This window comes from Lepidochelys kempii, chromosome 3, assembly GCF_965140265.1.
Source record: "Lepidochelys kempii isolate rLepKem1 chromosome 3, rLepKem1.hap2, whole genome shotgun sequence".
NCBI classification, from domain to species: domain Eukaryota; kingdom Metazoa; phylum Chordata; order Testudines; family Cheloniidae; genus Lepidochelys; species Lepidochelys kempii.
In genome coordinates this window covers 123,594,290-123,621,075 of record NC_133258.1, presented here as the reverse complement: position 1 = coordinate 123,621,075, position 26,786 = coordinate 123,594,290, and the positions used below count along the sequence as shown (strand labels likewise).

The 26,786-nt window shown below is 42.2% G+C and overlaps 1 protein-coding gene across 13 annotated transcripts in view; it reads right to left on the bottom strand.

Annotated features, from left to right (window-relative positions):
* QKI (QKI, KH domain containing RNA binding) overlaps positions 1-26,786 on the bottom strand; it is a 331,524-nt gene that overhangs the window by 174,255 nt on the left and 130,483 nt on the right. For 12 of the 13 annotated variants that reach the window (XM_073337872.1, XM_073337874.1, XM_073337875.1 and 9 more), the window contains exon 3: positions 12,333-12,449. The exons of the other annotated variant lie outside the window; for it this stretch is intronic. In XM_073337872.1, the coding sequence (XP_073193973.1) occupies positions 12,333-12,449 (117 nt within the window). The remainder of the gene's footprint in view (positions 1-12,332; positions 12,450-26,786) is intronic. 13 annotated transcript variants of the gene reach the window in all.

Genomic DNA, 26,786 nt, shown 5'->3' with positions numbered 1-26,786 from the left:
CTGTCAAGTGACTCAGCAAGTGAGACAGACCCTCCAGCAAACATTAAGGTTATTATTTCTTAAGGTCAGCAACTCTACATTTGATTACGTTTATTCACACAGACAGATCAAGACCATGTGTTACTGGAGAAAAGCAAGTCTCTGGAGCAAGGTCAAGGACCAGTAACTACAGAAATGTTACAAATGAGTTATGAGCAGAACTAGGTGCTAACTGTTTAGTGAATAGTTCTTGTTTGCCGAAAAATGCAGTTTCATTCAATCTGAAACTATGTGTAATTTACTGATGAGTTCGCCAAATAGAAACATAAGACCTCAAGAAGTTTTCTATTCCAGTCCCCTGCACTCGAGGCAGAACTAAGTGTCATCAAGATCAGGGGTTTTCAACCTTTGTCCTTCTGAGTCCCTACTCCCCAACATATATAAAAATTCCACGGCCCACCCGTGCTACAACTGTTTTTCAGTAGATTAAAAGCCAGAGGTAGCGTTAGGGGTAGCAAGCAGAGCAATTCCCCAAGGCCCCGTGAAGCAAAGTTGCTCAGGCTTTGGCTTCAGTCTCGGTAGGAGAGGCTTCAGTGGGCCGGCCGAAGCAGCCCCGGGCAGCAGTGCTTAGGATTCAGCTTTCTGCCCTGAACCCCAGTGAGTATAATGCTGGTCCTGCTCTCTGGCAAACACCCTAAAACTTGCTCGTGGCCACCGGGAGCCCCGGACCCCTGATTGAGAACCACTGCTCTGAACCAATGGCACCGAAACTTCTCCTGTTGCACCCCTCCCCTTACAAGTAATACATTCCGTCCGTACTAGGGATGTAAAATATTAAATGGTTAAACAGTTAATTGATAAGCATTAGTCTGTTAACCTACTCTAATTGTTAACCCCCAGGCCCACAGGCCGGGCGGAGCAGCCCCGGGCCCTCTCCATTTAATCGGTTAACCAATATAATTGTAATAGTTTAAACGGTTAACTTTTTAAATGATATTTATATACCTATTTTGTACCCACCTCCCCGTTACTGCACAGTTGGCTCAGTGAAGGAGCTTGAGCCTAAAGCAGAACTGGGGATGGTGGAGGAGCTGGGCCTATTAGTGGAGCTGGCCTGGGGGAGGAGAAGGAATGAGGGCAGAGCTGCAGCTGGGGCAGGGGCTGGACTGGGAGCAGAGCTGCGGCCGGAGTTGGGTGGCACTCCCTTGCCACACCCCAAGGGAGATGGCCCAGGCCCTGCCATGTAACACCCCCAAGCCTTCCACTGTCTCCCCCGCACCACACAGTTTAGGGACCATTGATCTAGACCATCCCTGACAGATGTCTGACTAACTTGCTCTTAAAAATCTCCAATGGCAGACTCCACAACCTCCCTAGGTAATTTATTCCAGTGCTAAAATACCATGACAGGAAGTTTTTCCTAATGTCCAGCCCAAACCACCCCTCCTGCAATTTAAGCCCATTGCTTCTTGTCCTGTCTTCGAGAGAACAATTTTTCTCCCTCCTCCTTGTAACAACCTTTTATGTACTTGAAAACTTATGTCCCTCCTCAGTCTTCTCTTCTCCAGACTAAACAAATCCAATTTTTTCCATCTTCCCTCATAGGTCATGTTTTCTTGACCTTTAATAATTTCTGTTGCTCTTCCCTGGACTTTCTCCAATTTGTCCACATCTTTCCTGAAATGTGGTACCCAGAATGGGACACAATACTCCAGTTAAGGTCTAATCAGTGCAGAGCAGAGCAGAAGAATTACTTTTCATGTCTTGCTTACAACACTCTTGCTAATACCTCCCAGAATTATGTTTGGGTTTTTTTGCAACAGTGTCACACTGTTCACTCGTATTTAGCTTGTGATCCACTGACCCCCAGATCCTTTTCTACAGTACTCCTTCGTGGGCCGTCATTTCCCGTTTTGTATATCTACAACTGATTGTTCCTTCCTAAGTGGAGTACTTTCCATTTATCCTTATTGAATTTCATCCTATTTACTTCAGAGCATTTCTCCAGTTTGTCCAGATCATTTTGAATTTTAATCCTATCCCCCAAAGCACTTGCAACCCCTCCCAGCTTGATATCATCCGCAAACTTTAGAATTGTATTCTCTAGGCCATTATCTAAATCATTGATGCAGATATTCAACAGACCCAGACGAGAACTGATCCCTGCAAGATCCCACTTGATATGAGTTCCAGCTTGACTGTGAATCACTGATGACTACTCTGGGAACGGTTTTCCAAACAGTTGTGCATCCGCCTTATAGTAGTTTCAGCTAGGCTGTATAGCTCTAGTTTGTTAATGAAAGGTCATGTGAGACAGCATCAAAAGCCTTACTATACTCAAGATACATCACATCTCCTGCTTTCCCCCACCCACAAGGCTTGTTACTCTGTCAGAGGAGGATATTTGGTTTGACGTGATTTGTTCTTGACAAATCCATGTTGACTGTTATTTATCACCTTAATTTCTTCTAGGTGCTTACGAACAGACTGACTTATTATTTTGCTCCATTATCTTTCTGGGTACCAAAGTTAAGCTGATTGGTCTAGAATTCCCTGGGTTGTCCTTATTACCCTTTTTATGGATAGGTGCCATATTTGCCCTTTTCCAGTCCTCTGGTATCTCTTCTGTCCTCCTCGAATTCTCAAAGATAATCATTAATGGCTCAGAGATCTCTTCAGCCAGTTCTTAAGTATTCTAGGATCTTTCTCATCAGGCCCTGCTGACTTGAAGTCATCTAACTTGTCTAAGTAGTTTTTAACTTGTTCTTTCCCTATTTTAGTCTCAGATCCTACCTCATTTTCACTGGCATTAAGTTAGATGTCCAATTGATACTAAACTTTTTGGTGAAAAAAATCATTTAGCGTTTCTGCCATTTCCACATTTTCTCTTACTGTTTTTTCCCCCTTCATTAAATAACAGACCTAGCCTGTCCTTGGGCTTCCTCTTGCTTCTAATGTATTTGTAGGATATTTTCTTGTTATCCTTTATATCGCTAGTTATTTTCAGCCTATGAAAAAAATCAGAATGTTTTGAAAATGTTTAAAAAAAAGTTTCACTTTCGTCTGATGCAAAAAATTTTGCTTCAGTTGCGGGCGTTCTGACGAAAACAAAGGAGGACTAGATTCATAAAATGGCTAGGAGGAGGTGAATGGGGGAATTCATAGTCACTTGGTCAGGAAAAGAGAGTAAGAATGTCTCAATAGCCCAAAAGGCTTAGGGCACTCACCTATAATGTGGGAGACTCGCATTCAAATCCCTGCTTCAATGACTATTTATTTAACAAAGGCAGAACAGCTTCAACAGGAGAGATTGAAGAAGACCCAGATCAGAATATGCAGTCAGCACCGGCTACAGCACTCTCCTGCAATATGGGAGACCTCAGTTCAAATCCCCTCTCCACACTATGCAGAGGGGGAAACTGAATCAAGAGTCTGCCACATCCAAGCTGAGTACCTAACCACTGGACGAAAGGTTATAAAGAAAGGTCCTCACCATTTTGTCAATATGCCAAAATCAAAACAAAAAGTTCACGTTGGATCAAAATAAAACTTTTCATTTTGAATTGAAAATATTTTAGACTTTCTGATGTGTACAGGAACATAAGCCACAACCCCTAACTGGATGGCTGAGTACTAAAAATATTATTGCTATTTTAAGAGAGACTCCCTCATGTAAACTGCAACCTAACTTCAAGTCCTGGTCACCCATGATGTAAGCTACTAAACGCCTAGAAGAATCTCAATAGGAAACCAACAGATAAACTTTTGAATGCAACATAAAAACAGGGTGTAAGTGTAGAATTTTTAAGTATGACTAAGTGCAACTATAAAGAGAATCATCACTTCAGATCTGGAGATTCAGATAGGGTTAAATAAAGTGAAAAGAGAAGGGTCATGCCTCTTTTCTAGATATGTTCTGTGCATTGTTTGACATATTGTTGTGCATTGTAGCAAAGCATGATGCTTCGTCCTAGGTTAATATTTACAATTCTGGAGCTCGTGTAACATCACTGAGTAAGGAACTGTAGATGCACCTTCAGAGAAATTATTTAAATTTAAGCCCTGGATTTGGTACTATTTAGATATAATTAACAATTTACATTTAAGAATTAAAATTTTAAATGTATTTAGAAGATTAATGTTACCATTTACACCGGTTTTTTTCCAATTTTTACTCCTCCCTAAGCTGTTGAACTTTTATAATGCAGTCTTCCAGTGTATGATAGTTGAGACAACCATTGCTGTCTGAAAATACTTTGGTATCACTTCCTCACTGATAGAAGCACAGCTGAACCACATGCTACATGCTAGGGTGTTTTTTGGTTTTTTTTTTTTTGGTTTTTTTTAAAGCAGCTTCTGGCAAGGGCAGTCTGTCAGTAAATTAAGATTCATGTTCAGGTTTTCCTGGCCTCTAGGTAAATTCACAACTTAAGAAAATAGCCTGTAACTAAATGGCTTTTGCCACTCCAGAAACCCCACTTCATCAACTCATGATACTTCTACAAAACCTTTCCCTTGTTGCCATTTGTATTTTAATTCTTCCTCCAACCAGCAAGTGATAATGTATCTATTTTTTGGCTCTACTTATGACATTGTTTACAACACAAAACTTGTCATCAAGAATTACTACAGTTAATTTAGCAGCTTTATATTTGATTACAAAAGTATTACAAATCAGGTGCCTGAAAATTAGACAAGTTATTTTCTTCAGTATTTTCAAATAAAAAGGTGAAATATAGCCTATATCACAGAACTTAGTCAAGATTAATAAACATCAAGAACAGATCTTTGCTTTGAGGTACGAAGACTATGTTAAAATGTGGTGCAGTACAACATTTAAGCTTTTAATTATTTGCTCATGAATTTTACCCAACTATGTAATACTAAAAAGCAAAAACTTGCGATCAGAAAAGTTACTGGTTTAGGTATCATGAGAGAAAACTGTGCAGAGTCCTGTAAGGGAAGCAGGGAGTGGTATGCTGATATAGCTGCCAAATACACACTTACTAATACAGTCCCAGGCTCTTTAAAAATCAGCAAGTTCAGGACAGTTTGGACTTGGGTGTCAATAGGAAATAAATGGTGGTGATCAGTAATAAATCTCCTCCATTTGGTTGCATACATTAATCTGGTGGAGACACTTCAACTCAGAATATTTTGTACCTCCAGAGAACAGGATCTTTCCACATCAGTCATCCAATCTGTGCAATGTAAGGAGGTCAGATCCAGATGCACCTTCTTTCCAATCTGGGAAATTAATTCCAATAGAATAGAGGTAAAGGTTTTAGAGGGTATGCTGACAAGGTCATCAGGTCTGGATATCAAATCTGCCTTGGCCAGGCTGGTGCCAATTAGATCACTACTGCCAAATCCTGTCTGATAGTTCTCAAAACCCTCAGAATTGGAAGGATGGGAGAACAAATATAAATCCTGCAGGTTTCTGTAAGGCAGCTTTCGACTAACACATCAAAATGATTTCTTTAAGATCATTGCAACATGAGAGGCAGATGGTCTCCTTTTCTAGAATTGCTGTCTTTTCTTGAAAGTTCTGAGGATCTCTGATGAAAAAAACAACAACGTTAGGCAATGACCTTTGCCTGGTGCGGAATCATGGTTCTCTTTCTAGCAACTGGTGTGTATGCACCTGGTGACCAAAGAGTGGCCCAGGAGTCTTAACATATGCAAGGAGTCATCCACTTTAATTCTAAAAAGGCCTTTGAAATTCAATTGTTGCTCAGTTGAGTGAGTCAGACATCACTGCCATATCCAGGAACAATGAGATGTTAGTTGGCATAGGGTGATCTGTTACATGGAGGATACTATTCCTCTAATACCTCTTTTGAGTATTCGGTATGTAGGAGTGCAAACTGAGCCCCTTGAGAAGAAGGGACAGAAGAGGTGATTCTAGTTCTGGAAGGGGGGTAGGTGTAGACAGATTCTGCCTCACATATTTTAAGACCCAGAAGTTCCAGTAGGGCCATGAATGCATATTACATGTAAAAGGGGGGGATTACAGGCCAAAGTGGAGGATACCAAGAGTACCTACCTCTAAATATTTGATGCATATAGGAGGCCCTCAATTTCCTAACTGAGTTAATAAGAGAAATATGAATAAGATGCCTCCCTACTTGGCTCTGAATCAGACAAAGGAACAGTCTTCATCCAGATTTGAGGCTACCCTGATTGAGGTCTCAGGAGATCTCAGGTTGTGCCCTATGTGGCGCTAAAGAGGTAATCAGTAATGGTGGTAGTGGACACCATAGTTGAGACAGTCAGCACCCAAGATAGCAATGGAGGTGGTGGCTCAGTAGATAGAGATCTCCTGGTACCACAAATGAGCTCGATACTGAAAAAAAGATGGTGCTGTAAAAAACAGACAGACTGGGCACTGACAGAACTGGAGTTGATGGTGCCAAAGTGAATGGTACCGAGAAAGTTGTTGGTATGCAGACTCAATACCGGAGGTAGTTACTCTCATCTTGTGAGATAGTGCCAGCAGTCTGGTACTATGCTCCTTCAGGTCTCCATCAGTAGCTGATCTGGGCCCTAAAGTCCTCTTAGGCTGGAAATAAGGAGGTAATCTTAGCCTCTTTTTGCTCTGGTCTGTCAAGGGAAATCTCCCTGGTTTCCAGAGAAGCAATGCACCTTTCTACTCTTGCCTGAAGTTTGACTTGAGTACACAACCAGGGCCATTTGGAGGACAGTGCTCAGGAGCTGTCAGCTGATTTGGAACTTCCCAGAGCACTTCTGAACTCAAATAAACTAGTTTGATGGGTCTTGCTTACCGGGGTCTGAGGTAGGTCAACAGGGCAGTCTAAAAGAAAAATTTTAGGTGAGCCTCTACTGCCTCTTGGGTCCATTTTGAAAAAGACATACAGATGCAACATTTGCCAGGAACATGCCCTTCCTGAGGCAAAAGAAGCATCTGTTGCAGCCATCATTAAGTCGCTTCACAGGAAGGGCAGCTCCTAAAGCTTCAATCATGACTAAATCCCACTACTGAGGAAAAGTATTTTTCACTCTGAGTAACAAAAAACAGAAAAATTACACATGAACGCCAATAGGAAAAATACACTCGTAGACCTAACTAATCTTACCACCACCTACAGTATATGGGAAGGCATGAAGAAAATGCCTTGAGACATAGACACTAGCAGTATTCCATCTTGCAGCCACGGGCAGTAAGAAGAAACTCAGGGATGTTTGGGCCCACTTTGCCTTTTCTGACGTCAATATGAGGTATGAAGATGCTTAGAGTGCATGGGTGGCCCCGATGGATATTTCTGGCTAAAAGATTCCAATCTCCAGTGCATGTGCACCCAAAAGTGGAATACATATGGACAAATACTGGAAGAAAGGTCAACTTCACTGCAGCTGCTCAGAACCATGTGGGCAGCAATAAATGACAAGAATATACATTTAACTCTGCTGATGTAGTTTAGGAAAGCTGAACAGCAGCTGAGAAGAGATGACAGCTCAAGAAATGGATGATGAGGGAGGGTTAGAGTAACAGACCACACCACAAGCAGGCCGAGAAGGAGCAAAATAGATGAGGCACCCTCCTGTGAACCAAAAGAATGGAACAGGGCAGAGCTCTGGACCCAATAACTCCAAATACTGGAAAAGCTCCAGTGTGGCAATGACAGAAGGAAAAATGAGAATACTCCTTTTCATTTCCACCACCACAGAGGTGGAAAGGATGCTTTCAGTATCAGTCACCTGACTAGCTAGAGTAGGGGTTCTCAAACTTCATTTTACCGCAACCCCCTTCTGACAACAAAAACAACAACACGACCCCAAGAGGCAGGACTGAAGCCTGAGCACCACTGCCCAGGGTGGGGGTGCGAGGAAGCCAAAGTCCAAGAGCTTCAGCCCCAGGCAGGGGGCCTATAACCTGAGCCCCGCCATCCAGGGCTGAATCCCTCTGGTTTTGGCCCAGGCAGTGGGTCTCAGGCTTCGGCCCTGGGCCCCAGCAAGTCTAGCCTTCGTGACCCCATTAAAATGGGGTTGTGACCCACTTTGGGGTCCTGACCCACAGTTTGAAAACTACTGAGCTAGAAGCAGATAAAAGAATAATGCCTTGTCTACACTAGAGAAGATTTGCCAATGTAGCTATAAATTATAGCTATACTTGCAAACCTGCCCAAGGCAGACGCTGCTTACACCGGCAAATGATTTTTTTTGCCGGTATAACACTGTCTACACGAAGACATTTGCTGGCACAGCTGTGTTGGCTGGGGTGTGTTTTTTTCACACTCCTATTCAACATAGCTACATCGGCAAAACTTAAGTGTAGACCAGAGCTCAGGGCACCTCAGCAGCATTCAGAGTAGCCCACAAGCAAGAATATCAGCATCCTCCTCCTTCCTGACATGCAGGTGGGTTATTAATTGGATAGTGCCTCTGGATCTTGCTGGTTAGTAACCTCTCATTTTGTATGACAATTAAGAAGTTTAGGGCTGTGAAGAATAAGTGTCTGAAAACTTTTCAACCAGGATACCCATAATATGGGAGATTAAGAATTAATAAACCTTCATTCAGGCAACTATTCAACCTAACTGCAAGTGAGCTCTCTCCCAAAATTCTTCCCCTATCCCTTTGTGTCTGTTAAATTCTAGTAATAAAATGAGTAATGCGTAAAGAATTATACCAAAGTCTAAAGAATTAAAGACTATCATCTGTCTCTTGGAAACCAAGGTATATATCTACATTTAGGCAAAACAAACAAAGACTGAATAAATTTAACAGCATCCAGCTTTCTTAACAGACCAATATTTCACTTCTGAGAGAAAGAAGTTTGACCATTCACCCTTGCAATGTTAACCATATTGTGTCTTCACATTTGACCCACTCTGTAGAATCTGATCTGAAAAAAAAAGTAGAAGTCAAACTGTTTGTTGGTAAACTAGTAGCTACAATAAAGTTTCCGTGAATAACAGCCAGAATGATCTTCTACTAGATTAAAGCTGAATGAGGTTTGAAAATCCTAAAAGGCTCTGGTGAGGTGGTTGCTCGCTCTGAGTGAGGTATGTACAACAGTCATACTTTCTTCTTACCAAATATAACAAGTTTTTACTAGAATTTTTAACAGAACTTTCAAGGGGTTATTTTCATTAGTAAGCTTCTGCTACAATACATTTTTTTTAAATATGTAAAAATTTACAGTAGTGTTCTTCAAAAGATTAATACCTTTAATATTAGTATTTAACATTATGGAGTCACCTAAGATTGTTTACATATGGTCAACCATATGATTTGTTTTAACACATATCCTTTGCTTCAACACTCTCACATTATATGTCATCTGAAGCATTCTGAAGCTACTCATTTATCGAACAGTTCTCATTCCATCCCCAGCTACAGGAAAACCATTATTTCAAAAGTCTTTACAAACTGTCAAATCTACAGCGTTACATTTGGCAAGTTATATTTTAAAACTCCACACAATCTCAAAAAGTGAATTACAAAGCAAAAATGGAAATTTAGTTAAGGACTCGTTTATATGTGGAATGTCCATGCTAACTAGAAACTACTTTTAAAAAAACTCTCTCATTTTTATTCAAGATTCAGAGTAGCAGTAGTGTTAGTCTGTATTCGCAAAAAGAAAAGGAGTACTTGAGGCACCTTAGAGACTAACCAATTTATTTGAGCATAAGCTTTCGTGAGCTACAGCTCACTTCATCGGATGCATTCAGTGGTTTCCACTCCTTTTCTTTTTATTCAAGTATCGTTTACAGACCCCAAGAAAAACAAGGCAAGGTAAGCCATTGTCCCTGCCCAAGAGCTTTCCATCAAACTGAACAAGGCAGTTATGGGGTGAGAGAAAAGGATGTTATAACATAAAAGCACAGTGAATGAAGTGATGGTTTGAAAATGTGGTTAGTTTCAGGAGGTTTAAAATAACTATTAGGTGGCTTTTAGTTATTTTACTTATGCTTGTAATTCTGTTTATATACACACACACAAAATGTATTATAGGGTAGAGTGGGTGAGGAGGGCAGGTATTAGATGAAAGGAAAAACAAGGAAGAAGGGACATTCAGGGATATTTTAAAGGAAAGAACAGAGGATCATGGTGTACTAAGACTGAAATAAAGAGACTGAGGGAGGGGAGCAGGAGAGGGTTAAGGCAAACAGTTTGCCAAGTAACAGAGGAAAAAGTGACCAGAATAAACATTGTAGAAAGCATAGTCTGATGATATCAGCATCTGATGGTGCCTGCAGATATTGCTTTTGTAACTGTTCCTGCCATCATGCGCATCTGCCCACAGGATGACTCCTGCCAGAAGGTTTTCCCTTCTGAGCTCATATGGCTGGAGGAAGAGTGGGGCCTAATGCTCCATGGCAGGAAGTTTAGGTGTGATCTCCCTCTTAGCCCAGAACTGGTATATATGTGAACACACACTTTTGGTGCACCTTGATTCAAACAAAATATTCAGGCTACATCACCACAAATACCCATGGTCTTTTTCCAACACATACTATCCATGGTCCTTCCAAAATCAGATATTTCTAAGTTCTGAAATACCTTCAGTGGACCAGGACGTTTTTAAACAATTATGGAAAGGGATTTTTTTTTTTTAAATTAAAAATACTTCTCTGACGTATGCCCTTCCATAGATACAGTTGAACACATTTTTGGGCTCTATTTTCATGTTTAACTTTGCTGTACATCATAAACTACTAATAGAAATTTATTAGTTAGTGGAAAATAATATTTTAATTGGTTAACTGAAAACTGAATTGTGCAATTACAGTGCACACAAATTTAAGAATTTATTAAAAGAATATACTGTGCTTTGAAGTATTGGTCCAATTCTGCAAAAGGAGAGGTTACTTTCTTTCCACCGTAACTGGAGTTTGAGATGTGTGCCCCTATGGTACTTCATTTCAGGTGCACATATACTTTAAGTGCCTTTGATTTGAGATTTTCAGTTGCAGTGCCCATTCGGCCCATGCATGAGCTCCAGACCTCCTCATGTCCCATATCGAGGATAAGAACCACCCCCAGTTCCTTCTCTGGAAAGTCCCTCAAGAGGAGAATCAAAGGGGAAGGGGAAGCAATGGAGCACCCACAGGGAAACAGGTCTCAAAGAACTCCAGTTACTGTACAAAGTAGGTAGCCTCTCCTTCTTCGAGTAGTGTCCTGAAGTGGGTGCTCCACTTCAGGTGACTCCCAAAATAGTACTCATGGCAGGAGGAAGTGATCTTTGGAGCCAAATTTAATGCCAACAGGACTGCCCTGCCAACAATATCATCGGATCTGGAAGCATGTAACAGGGAATAGTGTTTGGGAAAAGCATGAATTCATGCCCAAGTTGCAGCCTTGCAAATTTCTTGAACTGATACATTTTTCCAACACTGCACGGACTTGGATTGGGATCTTGTAGGATGGGCTATTTTAGAAGGGGGCTCATTGTGACCAGTCTAATAACAAGAAAGAATACATCTGGATATGTATTTTGAAAGTCTCCTTGGAAACTGGGGGTCTCTTAGATCTATCCACAAATAAGACAAACAGGAGAATGCTATTTAGAAAGTCTCCCAATGTGGACAGAACCAAACTAATGACCTTCTAACGTCCAAGCTATGGAAGGCAACTTCCTCCCTGGTCTTGTGTGGCTTCAGGAAAAAAAATGGAATGTGGCTAACCTGGTTAATGTGGAACTCAGAAGACATTTTAGGCAGATGTGGCCGTAAAGATACTTTTTCCTTGAAGAAAACGGCAATGGGAGGGTCTGCCATTAATGCCTCCAATTCTCCAGCTCTCCAGGAAGAAGTGATGGCTACCAAGAAAGCTGCCTTCGAAGACAGGTGTAGCAATGAACAGTTAGCCAATTATTCAAAGATGGGTTTCATTAGGAAATTAAGGAACAAGTTCAAAACCCATACAAGTATGGGCTCTCTAAGCTACAGAGAAAGGTTAATCAACCCCTTGATGAAACTCTCTGTTGTGGGGTGGGCAAACACTGAGAATCCCTCTGTGGGGGAATGAAAAGCTGTAACTGCAATCAAATAAACTGTGATGGCACTCATAGAAAGATCCAACTTTTTAAAATTCAACAGGTAATCCAAACCAGTAGAGAGGGAAGAAAGAAATGTGGATAACTATTGCTGGATACACCAGTGATGAAATCTCTTACTTTTGCAGGTGTTTCTCCAGATGAAGTGGAGCACTCATAGGAACGCGACTCAAAGAAAATTAAATATATTGTAATAGTTTATGGCAAAAAGTGTTAAGTAGGAGAAATAGTTTTTAAGGCCTTCACAGTTATTGTGCATTAGGAAAATGTTTGTCTTATGTATTGTAAGTAAAATCCATATGCTGAAAACTGCTGCTTTTCAAAAACCTACCTTCTTTTTGTCCCTCATTGAGCCCTTTCCTCGGACCATTATCTTGCATCCTGTTTCTGCCTCAAGCTGTTTAGCTGTTAGTCCTCTGGGACCAAGGATTCTTCCCACAAAATTGAACTGGAATAAAGAAGAGGAGGGAGAAAAATCTTTACTTCTCTTCAAATACAGCAATGACAAAATTATTAAAAAAATCTATCAAGATGTATTTACAGCTCTAAGATGTCATCATCTGTTGCATAAGAGCCTACCCTAAATCCTTGATGTAACTAAAGACTAGAAGGCTAACATTTGTGGACTAAGTAGATCAGATGAACGTGATCTTCACTTTATAATTTCACTATTTTCTTACATCGAAAGTTCTCTCAATTTACAAAATTAAAATCTACAACACCCTCTTCCATAATTTTCTTACACATTTACTGAATACAAAAACATCGGAGAGAATAAAAACAGAAATAATTTAAGCAACATAAAATGCTGAAAATATATATAACTGCAAAAAAATTATGAGTAAACTTCAGTTTTTAAATAGAGAAAAGTTTCAGCATAATGCTGGACTTATCCTCTTTTGCATGACCAGGGTCTAAGAAACCGAAGAGATTTCTATTTTATTGGTCCACTACTAGCTTTACACAAAAAAATGGCCAACAGAATTTTTGGTGTGCTGCAAGTTTCAGTCACAAAGGAGGAAGATTTTACACATGACAGTTTTTACTCAGTTTAGTGTTTGTGTTAAATGTTCACTAAGAAACTGACTGCCACCAACAAGGGATGATATTCTTTAATTGTATTCAGAATAATTGTACTCAGCACTGATATATTCCTGACACATCCACACTGTGGTTTCTTAAAATTAGTTCCTCTCTTAACACTGAAATTCCAACTAACTATATATTCAATACATCTTGGAATTTATATCCATATAATATATGGAACAAGGTTGGGAATATGTATGAAAACATTTAAAATAGTGTTTATTTCCCAGATGAAAAATAAAGTAAGAGGGAGTTAGATTGAGACTACACAGCAGTATTTTAGGGTAATAAACATTACAGGAATGCTGAAATTATCTCAAACTAGCTATAAAACAAAGGAAATTCAGAGTAAATGTTAAATTTAAAAGAAATTTAAACATCAAGATAAAGAAATGCATAGCATGGGAACCCAAAGAATCTAAATCATTCCTGCCACTGGCTCTCCCTAAAATGGATAGACTATTTACCTACCTAGCAGGAATGTTGTGATGCTTAATTAATTTTAATAAGGCGCTTTCAGATCATCTGATTAACAGGATTCTGCAAGTGTAAAGTAGCATGCATTAAAATATTTGTAACAAAGGGAAACAACACTGAGTTGCTGGAATACCTACAGGTGTAAGTGAACATTAATTTCACAGCATGTGGCAGGCACAAACATTAATTCATTTTTCATTATATTTTCCACTGGTTAAGACACTGACCATAATTACTCTATTTAATACAAACACAAACATGGTCTTGCCTAAACGTCAAGCTATTTTAGAGTGACGTTTCTGTGGGTAAGTGTTGCCACATACTGTTTTGTATTATGTTGAATACAGAAGATATCCAATAATACACATTATTAGGAATTCATTTAGTTTTTACAACTTGTAAGCCCTACAAATTTTATTTAATCTTAAAATAACTTTTGATCTGGCACTCATGCTTTTGATCATTTTGCCACTTTTATAAAGCATCTGAAAAGAGTTCAGATCTGATTATTAACAAACTAATATACAGTAAAACCTGTTCCTTTAACAGGTTCATTCTTTTGCCAGGTATTAGTTTATTTTTAATTTCACTGCAATACTATTTTCTTCATTTTATCCTGGGCATTTGGGAACATATTAAAGGATATTTTTAACACATAGGAAGAGAAGCTACCAGCTGGCCCAATCTGAAGTATAAACCTGAACTACATGTCCTAATTTCATACATTATTCTGACAACGTCACTGGTAAGTGATAATTTTACTTGTAAATCATTCAGGTATGTTAAATAAGCAAAAAGCTACCATTCAGCAGTGAAATTCCTCTCTGTGTTCCATGCAAAGGAACAGCAATGGGAACAGAAATGGGAATAGAAAAATGGAAATACAAGCAATGAAACTCTTGTGTGCTACAAAGAGGTTTAACAGATGTTCAACTATCACATAGTACAAATCACAGCTACTTTTAACAAATACCAAGACACACAAATGTGTTCAATATTAAAGTTTACGCAGATCTGATGAATAGTGCAGAAGTCTAGTTTTTAACATCTTCTGATTTAAAAAGATCTTAGCAGTGCACTTGTTATGCAGTCACCTGCAAATCCACACAAAGATATTTAAACTGAAACAGCATGCTGAAAGTTATTATTTATCATTGATCAGGACACAGAGGCGAATGAAGACAGTCAGGGATGGATTCAAACACCAAGCTTCTACTTTCTTAACTCCACACTGGGCACGGGCTCTATATGCCCACCCCACCTCATCTCTCTCTTACCCTGTCTGTCACATAACAGCCATTTAACTGAGTCCAGTGTGGGGTTACAGGGCTCCCACCAGAAACTCAGGACAGACACTCCTTAGTCTGCTCCTACGACTCAGCACACTTCTGAATGCTGTCATGCTCTTTCCACAAAGGAGGATCTTAGTCTGCAAAGACTTCAGGTCTGCCCTTTTCTCCCAGAGGTACAAGATCTACCAATAAAATCTTAAGTCTCTTATTCTCTAGAAGCTGACCCTTTTATCTTTTACCCACTCTGGACACTGGCTGCAAACTGCGACAAACTAAACATTCCTATAAACTCCTAATATTAAATAATCAAATCCTATTCTTTTTAACCCAAACGTACCTCTATGACAACTTCAAGGAAGGCCAAGAAACACCAGGCCATTGCCAATTTGGCAAAACAGGAAAAATTCCTTCCAGCTAAAGGGGACAAACATCCCCAAAATCAGTGGAATAAGTTCAAATTAATGGGGCCACTCAGCTCCCAGTTCTTTTCCCATTGCCAAGCTGGCCAATGGGAAGCAGAGAGCTCAAGCCCCAGATCTGCATTCTCAGATATGGATTCTCCCTCCCTTCTAGGCCATCTATCTCACTGCTAGGCCAAATCCATTTCTCACCACTCTGTCTTCCTCAGTTCCTGCGCTGAGGGGAATTCTCTCCCAGCCATTCCAGCCCTTAATGCCACTCCAGCCCATCTATACAGCATAAAGGAGCTCAAATGGGAGGAGAGAGAGAGTCTCCCCTCACAGACAAAATATGGACTACTTTAAAAGGACTGAAGCTGCATCTACGGACTTTGGAAAGTTGTGAATGACGGACCAGAAGGCAGCATGATCTAGTGGGACCAAAGGAAAGCACATAGAGCTTAGGAACACTGCATAACAATTGAGGCAATGCTCAGAGAAGTCAAAGGGAACTCCAGCGTTGCCAACTCTAGTAATTCTAATTGTGAAACTCATGGTTGTTTTCTTATAGCCCCAGCTCCTGGAAACAAGTGATTAGGTAAGAATCATAAGACTGAAAGGGACCTCAAGAGGTCTTCTAGTCCAGTCCCTGCTCCCATGGCAGAGCTAAGTATTATCTAGACCAGTGGTTTTCAAACTTTTTTCCTGGCGACCCAGTTGAAGAAAATTGTTGATGCCCGCCACCCAAAGGAGCTGAGGATGAGGGGTTTGTGGTGTAGGAAGGGGCTCAAGGCTGGGGCAGAGGGTTGCAGTGTGGGGGTGAGGGCTGGGGATGATGGGTTTGGGGTGTAGGAGGGGGCTGCAGGTTGGAGGGGGCTCAGGGCTGGGGATTGGAGCGCAGGCTTACCTCCAGCAGCTCCCAGTCAGCAGTGCAGCGGCAGGCTTCCCGCCTCTCCTGGCACCGCAGACCACGCTGTACCCTGGAAGCGGCCAGCAGTAGGCCCGGCTCCACAGGTGGAGATGTGCAAGCAGCTCCACACGACACTCGCCCACAGGAGCCGCCCTCTCCCCAGCTCCCATTGGCCAGTTCCCAGCCAGTGGGAGTTCAGAGCTGGTGCTTGGGGGCAGCGCACAGAGCCAGACCTGCTGCTGACGGCTTCCAGGGCACAGCATTGTGTCAGAACAGGTAGGGATTACTAGTTTTTACTGGCCGGCCACCAGGCTCCCTGGGTGCTGAGCAAGGTGACCCAGTGCCTTGCATTCCGCAACTCAGTACTGGGTCATGACCTGAAGTTTGAAAACCACTGATCTAGACCATCTCAGCTCTTAAAAATCTCCAATGACAGAGATTCCACAAAATCCCTAGGCAATTTATTCCAGTGCTAAAATACCGTGACAGGAAGTTTTTCCTAATGTCCAGCCCAAACCACCCCTCCTGCAATTTAAGCCCATTGCTTCTTGTCCTATCCTCAGAAGTTGAGAGCAATTTTTCCCCCTTCTCTTTGTAACAACCTTTTATGTACTTGAAAACTTATGTCCCTCCTCAGTCTTCTCTTCTCCAGACTAAACTAACCCAGTTTTTTCAATCTTCTCTCATAGGCCATGTTTTCTAGACCCTTAACCATCCCCGCTGCTCTTCCATGGACTTTCTCCAATTTGTCCACATCTTTCCTGAAATGCAACGCCCAGAACTGGACACAGTACTCCAGCTGAGGCCTAAGCAGCACAGAATAGAGTGCAAGAATTACTTCTTGTATCCTATTTACAACACTCCTGCTAATACCTCCCAGAATTATGTTTGGATTTTTTGCAACAGTGTCACACTGTTCACTCATATTTAGCTTGTGATTCACTATGACCCCCAGATCCCTTTCTGCAGTACTCCTTTGAAGGCAGTCATTTCCCATTTTATATCTGTGAAATGGACTGTTCCTTCCTAAGTGGAGTACTTTCCATTTATCCCTATTGAATTTCATACTATTTACTTCAGAGCATTTCTCCAGTTTGTCCAGATCATTTTGAATTTTAATCCTATCCCCCAAAGCACTTGCAACCCCTCCTAGCTTGATATCATCCGCAAACTTTAGAATTGTATTCTCTAGGCCATTATCTAAATCATTGATGCAGATATTCAACAGACCCAGACGAGAACTGATCCCTGCAAGATCCCACTTGATATGAGTTCCAGCTTGACTGTGAATCACTGATGACTACTCTGGGAACGGTTTTCCAAACAGTTGTGCATCCGCCTTATAGTAGTTTCAGCTAGGCTGTATAGCTCTAGTTTGTTAATGAAAGGTCATGTGAGACAGCATCAAAAGCCTTACTATACTCAAGATACATCACATCTCCTACTTTCCCCCACCCACAAGGCTTGTTACTCTGTCAGAGAAGGATATTTGGTTGGTTTGACATGATTTGTTCTTGACAAATCCATGTTGACTGTTACTTATCACCTTATCTTCTAGATGTCTGGAAACTGATTGCTTAATTATTTGCTCCATTATCTTTCCAGGTATTGAAGTTAAGATGACGGGTCAGTAATTCCCCGGATTTGTTCTTATTCCACTTTTTACAGATTGGCTCTATATTTGCCCTTCTCCAGTCCTCTGGAATTTCTCCAGTCTTCCATGTCTTTTCTAAGATAATTTCTAATGGCTCAGATATCTCCCCAGTCAGCTCCTTGAGTATTCTAGGATGTATTTCATCAGGCCCTGATGACTTTAAGCCCTGGTCTACACTAGGACTGTAGGTTCAATTTAGCAGCGTTAAATTGATGTAAACCTGCACCCGTCCACACGATGAAGCCCTTTATTTCGACTTAAAGGGCTCTTAAAATAGATTTCCTTACTCCACCCCTGACAAGTGGATTAGCGCTTAAATCGGCCTTGCCGGGTCGAATTTGGGGTACTGTGGACACAATTTGACGGTATTGGCTTCCGGGAGCTATCCCAGAGTGCTCCATTGTGACCGCTCTGGACAGCACTCTCAACTCAGATGCACAGGACACGTAGACAGGAAAAGAACCGCGAACTTTTGAATCTCATTTCCTGTTTGGCCAGCGTGGCAAGCTGCAGGTGACCATGCAGAGCTAATCAGCAGAGGTGACCATGATGGAGTCCCAGAATCGCAAAAGAGATCCAGCATGGACTGAACGGGAGGTACGGGATCTGATCGCTGTATGGGGAGAGGAATCCGTGCTATCAGAACTCCGTTCCAGTTTTCGAAATGCCAAAACCTTTGTCAAAATCTCCCAGGGCATGAAGGACAGAGACCATAACAGGGACTTGAAGCAGTGCCGCGTGAAATTTAAAGAGCTGAGGCAAGCCTACCAGAAAACCAGAGAGGCGAACGGCCGCTCCGGGTCAGAGCCCCAAACATGCTGCTTCTATGATGAGCTGCATGCCATTTTAGGGGGTTCAGCCACCACTACCCCAGCTGTGTTGTTTGACTCCTTCAGTGGAGATGGAGGCAAGACGGAAGCAGGTTTTGAGGACGAAGAAGATGATGATGATGAGGTTGTAGATAGCTCACAGCATGAAAGCGGAGAAACCGGTTTTCCCGACAGCCAGGAACTGTTTCTCACCCTGGACCTGGAGCCAGTACCCCCCAAACCCACCCAAGGCTGCTTCCTGGACCCGGCAGGCGGAGAATGGACCTCCGGCGAGTGTACCTTTTAAAATACTATACATGGTTTAAAAGCAAGCATGTGAAAGGATTACTTTGCCCTGGCATTCGCGGCTCTCCTGGATGTACTCCCAAAGCCCTTGCAAAAGGTTTCTGGGGAGGGCAGCCTTATTGCGTCCTCCATGGTAGGACACTTTACCAATCCAGGCCAGTAACACGTACTCGAGAATCATTGTACAACAAAGCATTGCAGTGTATGTTTGCTGGCGTTCAAACAACATCCATTCTTTCTCTCTCTGTGTTATCCTAAGGAGAGTGAGATATCATTCATGGTCACCTGGTTGAAACAGGGTGCTTTTCTTCAGGGGACACTCAGAGGAGCCCGTTCCTGCTGGGCTGTTTACCTGTGGCTAAACAGAAATGTTCCCCGCTGTTAGCCACGGGGAGGGGGGAGGGTTGAGGGGGTAGCCACGCGGCAGGGGGAGGCAAAATGCGACCATGTAACGAAAGCACATGTGCTATGTATGTAATGTTAACAGCAAAGTTTACCCTGAAAGAGTGTAGCCACTGTTTTATAAAATGTGTCTTTTTAAATACCGCTGTCCCTTTTTTTTTTCTCCACCAGCTGCATGTGTTTCAATGATCACAGGATCTTCTCCTTCCCAGAGGCTAGTGAAGATTAGAAAGAAAAAAAAACGCACTCATGATGAAATGTTCTCTGAGCTCATGCTGTCCTCCCACACTGACAGAGCACAGACGAATGCGTGGAGGCAAATAATGTCAGAGTGCAGGAAAGCACAAAATGGCCGGGAGGAGAGGTGGTGGGTTGAAGAGAGTAAGTGGCAGGCTGAAGACAGGGCTGAAGCTCAAATGTGGCGGCAGCGTGATGAGAGGAGGCAGGATTCAATGCTGAGGCTGCTGGAGGACCAAACCAGTATGCTCCAGTCTATGGTTGAGCTGCAGCAAAGGCAGCTGGAGCACAGACTGCCACTACAGCCCCTGTGTAACCAACCGCCCTCCTCCCCAAGTTCCATAGCCTCCACTCCCAGACGCCCAAGAACGCAGTAGGGGGGCCACCGGCCAACCAGCCACTCCGCCACAGAGGATTGCCCAAAAAAAAAAGAAGGCTGGCATTCAATAAATTTTAAAGTTGTAAACTTTTAAAGTGCTGTGCTTAAAGTGCTGTGTGGCATCTTCCTTCCCTCCTCCACCACCCCTCCTGGGCTACCTTGGTAGTCATCCCCCTATTTGTGTGATGAATGAATAAAGAATGCATGAATGTGAAGCAACAATGACTTTATTGCCTCTGCAAGCAATGATTAAAGGGAGGAGGGGAGGGTGGTTAGCTTGCAGGGAAGTAGCGTGAACCAAGGGGCGGGGGGTTTCATCAAGGAGAAACAAAGAGAACTTTCACACCGTAGCCTGGCCAGTCATGAAACTGGTTTTCATATTCTGCTGGATAATGCATGTGGTGTTTAATGTGCTCTGAATTGCCAAAATGAGCTGAACAGCCTCCATGCTTGCCTTGGTATGGCGTCCACACAGAAAAAAGGTGCGGAACGATTGTCTGCCGTTGCTCTGACGGAGGGAGGGGCGACTGACGACACGGCTTACGGGGTTGGCTTCAGGGAGCTAAAATCAACAAAGAGGGTGGCTTTACATCAAGGAGTATTTCAGGCAGGACTTCACGGAGGGTTCCAATAAGAAATGGTGCACCTAAGTTATTGTTCTTATTGGAACAATGAGGTTAGTCTGGCCTCTGATTGATACATGGCTAGATTTACCTTGCTGCACCTTCTCTGTGAGTGACTGTAGTGTGACCTAGAGGAATGAGTCCCCTAGACGGATGGGGTGGGGGGGGGAGCAAATGAGTACAAAACAAATCTAGTCTATTTCTTGTTTTGATCCACTCCATCTATCTTTTACATCTTTGGCTGGCAGCAGACGGTGCAGAAGGACTGCATGCCATCCACATCTCATGGCTGCCCGGCAGAAGATGATGCAATAGGACTGCTAGCAATCCGTATCGCCTGCCTGCTCACCATAAGACGGTTCAATAGGACTGACTGCAGGACTAAAGAGAATGACCTGGTCGAGTCACTCCAAATTTAGTCCCTGCGCCCATGTCTGCCCAGGCGCTCCTGGCCGACGTGGCCAGGAGAACCTCGGACACGATGAGGACGGCTACCAGTTGTACTGTACCGTCTGCTGCCACAAGGCAAGGGGTTGATGCTGCTGTGTAGCAATGCAGTACCACGTCTGCCAGCACCCAGGAGACATACTGCGACGGTTACCTGAGCGGGCTCCATGCTTGCCGTGGTATGGCGTCTGCACAGGTAACTCAGGAAAAAAGGCGCGAAACGAGTGTCTGCCCTTGCTTTCACGGAGGGAGGGAGGGAACGGGGGCCTGACGATATGTACCCAGAACCACCCGCGACAATGTTTTAGCCCCATCAGGCATTGGGATCTCAACCCAGAATTCCAATGGGCAGCGGAGACTGCGGGAACTGTGGGATAGCCACCCACAGTGCAACACTCCGGAAGTCGACGCTAGTCCCGGTACTGTGGAAGCACTCCGCCGAGTTAATGCACTTAATGCACTTAGAGCATTTTCTGTGGGGACACACACACTCGAATATATAAAACTGATTTCTAAAAAACCGACTTCTATAAATTCGACCTGATTTCGTAGTGTAGACATACCCTAAGACATCTAACTTGTCTTGTTAATTTTTAACTTGTTCTTTTCCTATTTTAGTCTCTGATCCTACGTCATTTTCACTGGCGTTCATTAAGTAAGATGTCCCACTGGTACAAAATTTTTGGTGAAAACCAACCCAAAAAAAATCACTTCGCACTTCTGCCATTTCCACTTTTTCTGTTATAGTTCACTCCTCCTCATTGAGTAACGGGCTTACCCTGTCCTTGGTCTTCCACTTGCTTTTAATGTATCTATAGAATATTTTCTTGTTACCCTTTATGTCTCTAGCTAATTTAATCTCATTTTGTGCCTTGGATTATTTGTTTATATTCATCCTTTGTAATGTGATCTAGTTTCCACTCAATCTCAGTTTTCAGATTTAAAAAAAAAAAAGTTTCTAGCCCTTGTGTGGCCTGACTCATGATTTTTGACATTTGGGGTGGCAAATCTGGAACTTCTCCATCCTGCCTCACTTTTTCCTGCCTCACTTTTCAGTTCAGTTGTCTACCATAGAGCATACAAAGCAGCCATCTTCCCTCAGATCAGCAGATGATAGCCAACTTCACCAAGAGTGACCTTACTTCTAGAGCCCTGGAATCTGTTGGCACTCGACTGCACGTGCCAGGTGTGGGTAAAGTCAGGTCAGAAGGGAAAATAACTGCACACTCTTGAGCTTAGGTGGGTTCTCCTTCTCCTGCCCATCGGTTGGCAAAGGAGCAGCTGCATGCCCCACTCCCGCTGGCTACCTCCACTTTGCTGTGCTGAGCTGAGGAACACAGCAGCGCCTGCCTCTCACTCCACAACATCCACGTGTGGTGGCAGCAGGGCACTTCACCACTGAGTCAACCCTGCAAGCATGAGGCAGTGACAATGACCCAGGCTTTAAAATTAAGCCCAAGCAGACCTCTACTTACGTCCATATGAGAAGGCTTTAGGAAACAGCAGCCATCTTAACAGAGAGCCTATGGCTTCAGACTAACTGATGGTCTAGAGCAGCCATTAAGACACAAAAATTTAGTAACAATCAATCACACTTTGCTTAACTACGAAACAGTTTCTTCAAAATGTATCCTATTAAGTTTCCAATGGCTTAACTATATTTTAGCTTTGCTGAGATAGTAACTAGCCATTTGTTAGCTAGGAAGATCGAGAAAAAGGCAAAATTCACCAACACAAATTTCTTATTAACTCAAGATCGGTCTTTCAATTCAAACATGTTTCCTTGAAAGTCCTTAAAAAAATCCATTTTTACTCTTAGATCATAGAATCATAGAATATCAGGGTTGGAAGGGACCTCAGGGGGTCATCTAGTCCAACCCCCTGCTCAAAGCAGGCCCAATCCCCAATTAAATCATCCCAGCCAGGGCTTTGTCAAGCCTGACCTTAAAAACTTCAAAGGAAGGAGATTCCACCACCTCCCTAGGTAACGCATTCCAGTGTTTCACCACCCTCCTAGGGAAAAAGTTTTTCCTAATATCCAACCTATATCTCCCCCACTGCAACTTGACAGAACAAGGAGTAATGGTCTCATCTGCTACCACTGAGAACAGTCTAGAGCCATCCTCTTTGGAACCCCCTTTCAGGTAGTTGAAAGCAGCTATCAAATCCCCCCTCATTCTTCTCTTCCGTAGACTAAACATCCCTAGTTCCCTCAGCCTCTCCTCATAACTCATGTGTTCCAGTCCCTTAATCATTTTTGTTGCCCTCCGCTGGACTCTTTCCAATTTTTCTACATCCTTCTTGTAGTGTGGGGCCCAAAACTGGACACAGTACTCCACATGAGGCCTCACCAGTGTGGAATAGAGAGGAACGATCACGTCCCTCGATCTGCTGGCAATGCCCCTACATATACATCCCAAAATGTCATTGGCCTTCTTGACAACAAGGGCACACTGTTGACTCATAGACAGCTTCTCATCCACTGTAACCCTTAGGTTCTTTTCTGCAGAACTGCTGCCGAGCCATTCAGTCCCTAGTCTGTAGCAGTGCATTGGATTGTTCCATCCTAAGTGCAGGACTCTACACTTGTCCTTGTTGAACCTCATCAGATTTCTTTTGGCCCAATCCTCTAATTTGTCTAGGGCCCTCTGTATCCTATCCCTGCCCTCCAGCGTATCTACCTCTCCTCCTAGTTTAGTGTCATCCGCAAACTTGCTGAGGGTGCAATCCACACCATCCTCCAGATCATTAATGAAGATATTGAACAAAACCAGCCCCAGGACCGACCACTGGGGCACTTCACTTGACACCGGCTGCCAACTAGACATGGAACCATTGATCACTACCCGTTGGGCCCGACAATCTAGCCAGCTTTCTATCCACCTTATAGTCCATTCATCCAGCCCATACTAACTTGCTGGCAAGAATGGAGACCGTGTCAAAAGCTTTGCTAAAGTCAAGGAACACCACGTCCACTGCTTTCCCTTCATCCACAGAACCAGTTATCTCGTCATAGAAGGCAATTAGATTAGTCAGGCATAACTTGCCCTTGGTGAATCCATGCTGGCTGTTCCTGATCACTTTCCTCTCCTCTAAGTGCTTCAGAATTGATTCCTTAAGGACCTGCTCCATGATTTTTCCAGGGACTGAGGTGAGGCTGACTGGCCTGTAGTTCCCAGGATCCTCCTCCTTCCCTTTTTTAAAGATGGGCACTACATTAGCCTTTTTCCAGATCAGGGACTTCCCCTGATAGCCATGAATTTTCAAAGATAATGGCTAATGGCTCTGCAATCACATCCGCCAACTCCTTTAGCACTTTTGGATGCAACGCATCCGGCCCCATGGACTTGTGCATGTCCAGCTTTTCTAAATAGACCTGAACCACTTCTTTCTCCACAGAGGGCTAGTCACCTCCTCCCCATGCTGTGCTGCCCAGTGCAGTAGTCTGGGAGCTGACCTTGTTCGTGAAGACAGAAGCAAAAAAAACATTGAGTACATTAGCTGTTTCCACATCCTCTGTCACTAGGTTGCCTCCCTCATTCAGTAAGGGGCCCACACTTTCCTTGACTGTTCTTCTTGTTACTCTTAACATCTTTTGCTAGCTGCAACTCCAGGTGTGATTTGGATGTGTATCCGCTTCCATTAAGAGTACAGGTGAGGCAGAACTCATTCTGTCCCAAGATGTATAGTGGAATTTGGCAAAAGTGTGCTTTGAAAAGCTAAGAATTGGACTGTCCAGATGACAGTTTAAGATAATATTCACAAATGAATGGCACCATCACAGTCAAAATATTAAACAGGTTTCTAATGATAATTTTAGATGATATACAGAAGTCTATAGGTACTGCAGTGGATAAACTGCAAGCAGACAGCTGTATTACTACTAATGCTGTTTAAATCTGGAAGGAATTTAAGGGCACATATTGAAAGATAAAGTTAAATCACAGACAGTAATAAAAATGGTTGCATCTGGCACTTACTCCACCTTTTTCTTGCTCACATTCTCCATCCGGTATAATAGATGTGTAAGTACAAATGAGGTGAATGCCACTCTGACAAGGATCTCTGTTAATAAATAACAGAATCATGCCCTGCCTAACAATATTTGAGAGCCGAATGAGAACTATTAAAATACATGTTAACTGCTAAGCCATCAGTAAAGTCGAGATATTGAATTGGTTTAAATTGTTGACCAGGCACATAAATGTTCACAGAAGTGAAAAGCCAGCTTTATGTAGTAGCCTCTGCTATAGGAGTAAAAAGAACATTTTCTAAATTTAGAATCATTCATTCTAATTTGATAAAGTGACTGGTTGTAGAGAAAGCAGGAAAAATATTTCTCTTTCGCCAATCATGAACAAGCATTAGGCTGAAGGGGAAGATACTGAATTCAAGAAAATAGTTTAATGCCATTTTTTCTTGTATATTCAGTTTACTAAAGCTTGTTTCACCGGTAACTACCATTTCATTTTTTTAATCTTTAATTTTAATGAAGGATTTTTTGTTTTGTTTTTTCAGCTGAAGAAAAGATTGTTTCTGGGGTGGGGGAGAAAAGAGAGCGCGCGCATGCCAGGCAGCATCCCAGCTTGATCGGGGTGAGAGTTAGTAATAATGTCTCATGAAATTATAATTCCTCATGAAATAAAGGGTATTTGCCATTCAGAAAAAAATCCATAAAATAATGCAAATGAGTGGATGATAATATAAAAACCCAATTAAAGGATTTTTTTTTAAAAAAATACTAACATACAGATTAGTTTTTTTAATTGTAACAATGCAGTTTATATATAACAGTATAATGAGTCAACATCTAGGAAAACAAACGTGTATGTAATATATTAATATTACACAGAGGGACAAAAATATTACAGCATCAAGAGTATCCAAAGGAATGACGCAAGACCACATTGTCAAATATTCAATCATTCACTGTCAGCACATTTTAATACAGATAGAGCATTCACCACAATGCATGGATCTAAGCTGGCAACAAGCAACCCACCTATCCAAAGAACACTTTTTCAGCTCCCACGTCCCCCAGACTCACTCTCTCTCTCAAACCACACTTACCTGCAAGATAGCTAGTGATGAAGTTGAAACTCAGTGCAGTACACACACAGAACTCTAACTTCACCTTTATGTACACAAGGTGTTAACAGTGCACACAAATGTGGAAAATAAGCACTGACCACCCCATAAAAGGGACTTACATCAAGAATGAAACTGGAGAATAAAATTTGGCTGCTTTGATTGAGGTACAGTAACTGATTTACTGTGTAATGAGACTAGATAAGGCAGAGTTTCCCTTGCTAAGCAGGTAACACTTTCTTTCCCTTTTATGTAACCTGATATATAACCATCGCAGACTATACATGTTCAGATAATACAGTAGACCAATACTTCTATTAAGCTGTTTCCAGACATTTTTAGTAACTGCTAAAATCTTGAACACTACTTAAATAGCTCACAAAAGCAGCCTACCCTAAAAGCCAAGTACAGTACAACAAACAGAGTATAAGACAGACAACTTTCTACTACATACTGCAATATTCTGTCCCAACAATTGCACATGACCAGCCCAAGTCTCTAATCTACTACCAAGGTCACTCTGAAATATTTTGCTGACAATTTCTTCCCACAAGAAAAAAAACCCTGACTCCTAATTTCTATTTCCTTCAGGTTAATTTCCTTCATAGGCTATCCCTGACCTTAAAATCCATGCATACAGAGCTCAAAATTAAATAAAAACAAACAGGAAAGAAAGA